This window comes from Lactuca saligna, chromosome 6 (assembly GCF_052625555.1).
Source record: "Lactuca saligna cultivar CGN05327 chromosome 6, ASM5262555v1, whole genome shotgun sequence".
In the NCBI taxonomy this organism is placed as follows: Eukaryota; Viridiplantae; Streptophyta; class Magnoliopsida; order Asterales; family Asteraceae; genus Lactuca; species Lactuca saligna.
The window spans coordinates 29,658,601-29,665,004 of record NC_136422.1 but is presented as its reverse complement, the minus strand read 5'-3'; the positions used below and the strand labels follow the sequence as shown (position 1 = coordinate 29,665,004).

The window sequence follows — 6,404 nt, the reverse complement described above, 5'->3', positions numbered from 1 at the left end:
TCTTCAGCTGACTTTAGGCATGGGAACAACTCATCCACGCCTTGGGTGTCAAAATCTCGTGTGGTTGATAGCTCTAAATATTCGGGGAAAAGCTTCTTGGAAAACTTCAAAAATGAACTTCAATAAAAATAGCCAATGCCCACCTTGAATGGAATCAAATTTAAAACTTGAAAGAAAGTTGACTGAGCAACTCGCCAAGTTGTAAGTGAAGATTCTTCGAATTGGATCGTGACTCAGGCAGAAAACGTGAATTTCCTTTGGAACTCGTCGAGTTTAGATGTGCACTCGACGAGTTTAAGGTGTTGAACGTGAATTTTCTTCTTTCTCCTTCAGTTCTGATTTTATCGTCAAAGAAGGTATTAAGGTAATACACCTCCTTATACTCTTCCATGACGAGACTCCTTTTTAACCATTATAAACACCGGACTCAGCAAATCACTCAAATCTTCTAATCTTCTCGTAAACGACTCGACCCCTCACTTTATTTCCCTCACGCTTTAAGAAAAGCTCTTATATCAAAGACAAAAACTATATAATAACAGGAAAAAAAAACATCTAATTAGCATTCCTAAATTACCCTAATAAACTAGAAGTTTAGAAACAAACCAAACTAAACACACAAAATAAAAAGAAAAAGGAAAAGGAAATCAAACTCTAATGACGGGTTGCCTCCCGCAAGCGCTTCTTTTTGTGCGAGTCTTGAGCTGGACTCCCAACTTAATAAACTTCGAATAAACTCAATGCCAATCCATTCATTGCATTAAATATTTTCTTTGGACCAATTTGTAAAATTTGGCTCTTTGCTTCAAAAGTTGGCTAAACGTGCTTGAATTCATAAAACCCAAGAATATTGCAAGGGTTCGAACCGGTTGGGTACTACTCATAAATGGATCGTGCTTCAGAACTTTCTCCAAAGTTAGAATAGTCACCCCATGCTTCGAAACACAAACCAGAAATACAGAGGGGCACGTCGTGGTAATGGTCAAACCATAGGTTGGTTCCTGCAATTCAGGTTGTTCTTGTTCTTTGTCTGACCCCTCTGCCAGCAACCTTTCTAGCTTCTCCAAGTCTCTTTCTGGATTAAATTCTTCATCTTGTAACTTTAGCTCTTGTAACTCAGATGTCCCTTGTGTGTTGGGCAAGATGTTATCTAACCATCTTCCAAATTTCTTCAAATCTTCATCTGAGTCATACTCCTCATCTTTTTGCTCAATTTTCTGTACTACTTCATCAAGAAAAGTATCAAAAGCATCGAGATTTGGAAAATACATAATAAATTAAAATTAAACTATATAAAAAATTAATCAATAAAATAAAAACGATGACAATTAGCAAATAAAATTAACTATTTGAACCGTTCCCGACAACGACGCAAAAAACTTGATGTGTGTGAAATGCATTAGTTTTACATACATACAACTACACTCCAAAGTACAATTTCGTTGTTAAAAAAAAAACTTTAAGGATAACATAACAAATCTCGTAAATTTATAAAAAAAAAAATTGGATGAAAAAAATTGTAAAAGAGCACCATATATCTACCAAAACTTTTAGATATGACATTAACGGATCGTCTGGATCTAATATAAACAGCTTGTTGTAATTGATTCCTTAAACAATAAATTACATCAAATTTATATATTCAAAACATAAAATTTCAAATAATAGATATGTTACCTCCAGGAGAGTCGATCCATCTAACTATGGTTTATGTGATCATCGCTCACATTGTTTTGGTTTCTGAATTTTAGGGTCTAATTTGCTACATGGAGGGAGCTCATAGTACATTGTAGGGATGAGCAAAAGTACCGAACCGACCCGAACTGGACCCGACCCGAGAACCGGCTTCGGCCAAAATCAAGAATCGAACCGGCCCAACAGTTCTACCGGTTCCGGTTCCCGGTTCCTACCGGTTCTTGTCATGTCTTCAAATGTTGAAACCGGTCCTCGAAAAATAGCATCATACGGTTCCGGTTTTTGCCGGTTCTACCGGTTCTGGTTATATCGGTTCCGGTTCCTACCGGTTCCCGATTACAAAAATCCACAAAAATAACGTCCCGGTCCCGGCCCGACCGGTTCCATTGGGTTCCGGTTCCGATCGGTTCCCCGGTCCATATGCTCATCCCTAGTACATTGCCTGAATTGGTAGCCACAATAAAGTATGTTGGTACATAATGCAAGAAAACTTACATGATAGCCTTGAGTGAAGCATCCATGACAGTTTCTCTACTGGGTAATGCTGAAATTATGCCTCTCTCTGTCATAGTAATTGCACCACAAGTATTTGCAAACTCAAAGCCTCTCTTAGCCTCTTCTCTTCCCGTAACAATGAGAAATCTTCAGCAACTTTTGATAAAACTTCAGCCACAAAAACATCCACTGCACCCACATCTACCTCCAAATCCTTCACTTTCCCACTAAACTCCTATAAAATTTAATCAAATTCACAAATACTTAAATCACTTTAATACTTATAACATGATTAAATAAAAAAGAATGAAAAGGGTAAGAGCATTTTTTTTAATTCTTTTCATCATATGGATCTTCTCCATCTGTGAAAAAAACAATCTCCTCTTCACTTATCTGATTATTAACAATATTGTCCAAGAAAAAGAGAATAAATTTAGTTTTTTGTTATAAGTTATAAGTTTTTACCTTGACGATGCCACCATTATCTGAAATGCTCAACATTCATTCTTTTTCCCTCTGCAGATGGCCATAAAGGAAGCCTAAGATTGGGGTCATAAGGCAAAAGAACACCAACAATATGGATGTTCGAATGCAATGGTATATTGGATATTTTCAATAAAAAAATGAAAGTGGAATGGTATCTTAAAGTAGATATTGAAAAAATTATGAAACCAATGGTTTATCAGAATAGTTGTAAGTTATACTACAACTTGTCATTCCATTTCATGATGGAAATACAAAAATTAAATATAAATAAATAAAAGAAAAAGGAAGAACCGCCTTGATGCTTTCTGGAATTCGAATAAAAACACATAAAAGTCAGGTGTTGAAATTCTACCCCCTTGTTCTTCACACTTTAGGAGGTATTCCCTAGTTTACAATTTGCCATTAAAAAATATCTTAAGAAAACTAACACGGAAACCCAAAAATAATAAAAAGGAAAATAATAACCACAATTAACGGAAGTCATAATCAAACGATGTTTTGTAAGCATGATTAATAACAACTCACATGTGATTCATAGACAGTAAGAAATATGTCCAAGTAGTTTACAGAAAGATATGTACATTATGGTCGATAGTTGATTTGGGCATGAACCTAAGTCAAGATCCAACCCTATACAACAAACCAAAAACATAACAAAATCATTAAAGGGTATTTTAGGGATTTTAGAATACAAACCCATATGTTTCAAGCAACTGCTTACGACGACCAACGTATCCTTCCATAAATATGTATTTAACTTAGATGGGTGCCCTCCGTGGTGAAACAACTGTCCATTGATGTCACCTGAACAAAGTAATTGATCAGAAAAGGTACTAACATTTGACAATGTTGTTTAAAATGTTTGATACAGAAAGAAATCAATATCAGCTGCTTCAGAAATTGTGAAAACAATAATCAACTCGTGTAATTTGACAAAACAATCAAATGCTTTAGACTCAAACTATAAAAGTCCAAACAGATTATTGAATCAGTATAAGAATATACATATCACATGATTGTTATTGGCTTACCTGCATTATATTTCTGTAGCGACCATGTCCTGAGAGGCCAATACCAAATCCCATTTGGTAGCCCAACTTGTATTTGATTGTAGTCTTGATGGTTTATACATATTTGAATGTAATAGGAACAGTTGACACTTTTCCATCTAATGGAAATGCGGAAATCATAAGCTTCTATCAGCAAAAAGAAAAAAAAAAAAACATATGGCAATTAAACAACAATATTGAAAACATGTGAAAATAACTTTCAAGGAGCTCCATACTTAGCAATTAAACATTTTTAACTTCAAGAAAGATCCAAATAAAAGAATGGAACCTAGATAAATGTCGGTGAGATTTGTGAAGATAGAAATAGCGTTGATCAAACCAAGCACGACTTCCACACCAAACATACTGTTAAGGAGATAAAGCTTTTTCAAAATGGTACATCTGGAAATTATGTCAGACACAGCAACACCCCCTTCAGAGCCAACCCTAGTGAAAGAACATACAAAATCCTCCCGGAGGATCCAGCTACAGGAAACCAGGAACGGAGAGCTTTCCCCCCTTTTCCGCCGACTCTTTGGCCTTAAGAACGCTGGTTTTAAGAATGAGTGATTGCCCTTCTCCGACCCTTACTGCCCAACCTGAGAGCGGACAGCTAATGCGTTCCACTTTCCTAAAGGTGGCCATAGGCCCCTATGGTCCATTGGTGCCCCTATGGTCCAGTGGTTACGACCTCTCTCTTTCACGGAGAAAACGAGGGTTCAAGTCCCTCTAGGGGTATACCAAGACCATAGGAGTAGGATTTTATCAAAAGTGAAATGTATTTGTCAAGTCCGCCTGGTAGACGAAAGGAAGTTGATTATGGAACGTCTAATTAGGCGTGGTTCATTTAGGCATTTCATAGAACACTTCATATGCATGTAAGATAAAAACTTGATTGGAAGAATTTTACACATATTTAAACCCCCCCCCCCCCCCCCCCCCCCTCGGGTCTGAAGAAATCATGTTTGAAAGTCGTTGCACCTGTAATTTCACAAAAAGTAAAGGTTTAGCAGTAGCAATCAGACCATCATTCGAGACTCTTTTGATGAGAAATTAGAAATTACCGCCTCGTGCATCGATTTAGAGAAGCAGGAGACGTTAACTGGTGGAGAGATGGAAATCGGAGTAGAACACAAAAGACTTGTATAGTTCAAAATCGACCCCGATTGTGTCTACTAAGGCTTCAGAGCAGGTAGGTGGCGTCGTCGTTGGTGTGGCGTCGTTAGCGGTGGTGAATCGAATTCCTTCAACCTTTCCCGATACACTCATATACATTCATCGACTCCTGGGTTGTTCGATGTATTGAGACGGTGGATATATCTACCTAATTTAGATAGAAACAGAAAGAGCGATGACCATGGTAATAGCCACATAGGCAAAGTTGGTGGTGAGCGATCGCTTGTAGCGGTGGTGGAGAGACCCTTTTTGGGTTTATTAGAGACGAAGAATTTAGAGGCGTTGTAATGAAAGAGAAGAAAAAGATATTTGAAGCGGTGATCATGGTTGGTTGACTAATTCAGGTAAAACCTCATGAACAACCCCAAGTTCATGAAGAATTTAGGTACTGTAGTTAAGTTAAGGTAGGATAATTTTATTATATATATATATATATATATATATATATATATATATATATATATAATAATAATAATAATAATAATAATAATAATAATAATAAGGAGGGCAAAAACAAAAGGATAGAAAAACAAAAAGAAAATGTGGGAAACAATTTCTAAATTGCAGCTATTACACTTCAAGTTTTTAATTAAAATGGGGTTATTGAAAAAACTATTTACCAATCTAGTATAGTTCTAAAAATATTTATGAAAATAGTTTTTTTTTTTTTCATTTTACTTTTATTATTCAGTTTTTCTTATTATCTTTTTACTTTAAATATATTTTTTTACTATCTTTTTTATTTTATTTTTAATATCACCCTTTCTCTTGATTAAAAAATAAGTTTTTTTTTTTTTTTAGATAAGTATGAGGAATATACAAAAATGAATATATATATATATATATATATATATATATATATATATATATATATATATATATATATATATATATATGACTACATGACTTATAAAAAATATATCTTAGTTAATATCATAAGGATATATTAGATGTGAAATCAACCTAATATATAACACCACTAATATTTTTGTGCTATTATTTCTATAACGCAATTATATACTTTAGTAACAAAGGTTTTTTTTACTGTTGTATCATCTTATATTTTGATTACCTTTTTTTTTTTCTATTGCTTTGATCAAATTTTTTTTTTAAAACAAAAAGAGAACTACATAAGTATATATAAAACTTTAAAATGGAAATACTTAACCATAAAAGCATTTGAAAAACCATTAGGTTTATTATAGAAAATAATCGTAAAAATTCCGTATAACTAATCTAATGCACACTTGTAATTTTGGTTCATTAGATGCCTATTTGTTCGGTTTTTTTAGTGTTTCTATAGTAATTAAGATGTTTTTTGGATTTTTTTTTACATTAGAAAAAACATTATATAATGTTGAAGTTTTTGCATATTAAAGAACATTGTATCTCTAATGGTAAATTTAATTTAAGACAGCTAAAATTTGTTGTTCAAAATGGTTTGTATAATTTGTAAAAATAATGTCAAAGCATTTATGTTAAACGTAATTTATAAAATTAAAA

General features: G+C 33.9%; 1 protein-coding gene and 1 non-coding gene across 10 annotated transcripts; one reads left to right on the top strand and one right to left on the bottom strand.

The window, feature by feature from the left end:
- Positions 1–510: 510 nt before the first annotated feature.
- On the bottom strand, positions 511–4,640 carry LOC145000051 (uncharacterized). 9 transcript variants are annotated; one of them, XR_013661102.1, is made up of 6 exons: positions 4,015–4,640; positions 3,708–3,872; positions 3,373–3,480; positions 2,656–2,706; positions 2,191–2,425; positions 511–1,225 (listed from the first exon to the last, which is right to left on the bottom strand). XR_013661102.1 is itself a non-coding variant. In XM_078959197.1 (5 exons), exons 1-4 carry the CDS (start codon positions 4,088–4,090, stop codon positions 2,672–2,674), a joined length of 384 nt encoding a protein of 127 aa, XP_078815323.1. In that variant the 5' UTR covers positions 4,091–4,640; the 3' UTR covers positions 511–2,425; positions 2,656–2,671. The 9 variants fall into 9 exon arrangements, 2 of the variants coding, with proteins under 2 accessions (XP_078815323.1, XP_078815324.1); XR_013661101.1 differs by having other exon boundaries at positions 511–1,222; XR_013661096.1 differs by having other exon boundaries at positions 511–1,217.
- Positions 4,392–4,463, top strand: TRNAE-UUC (transfer RNA glutamic acid (anticodon UUC)). The gene has a single exon. It is a non-coding gene; the product is annotated as a tRNA-Glu (tRNA).
- Positions 4,641–6,404: the final 1,764 nt, after the last annotated feature.

What these genes read in the sequence shown, in the direction of transcription:
- LOC145000051 (XM_078959197.1), bottom strand. Translation starts at nt 4,090, where the DNA reads ATGTTTGGTGTGGAAGTCGTGCTTGGTTTGATCAACGCTATTTCTATC. An exon ending in TCTCACCGACATTTATCTAG is followed by an intron (nt 3,873 to 4,014) that starts GTTCCATTCTTT and finishes TTTTGCTGATAG; the next exon opens with AAGCTTATGATTTCCGCATT. An exon ending in CAGTTGCTTGAAACATATGG is followed by an intron (nt 2,707 to 3,372) that starts GTTTGTATTCTA and finishes GGCCATCTGCAG; the next exon opens with AGGGAAAAAGAATGAATGTT.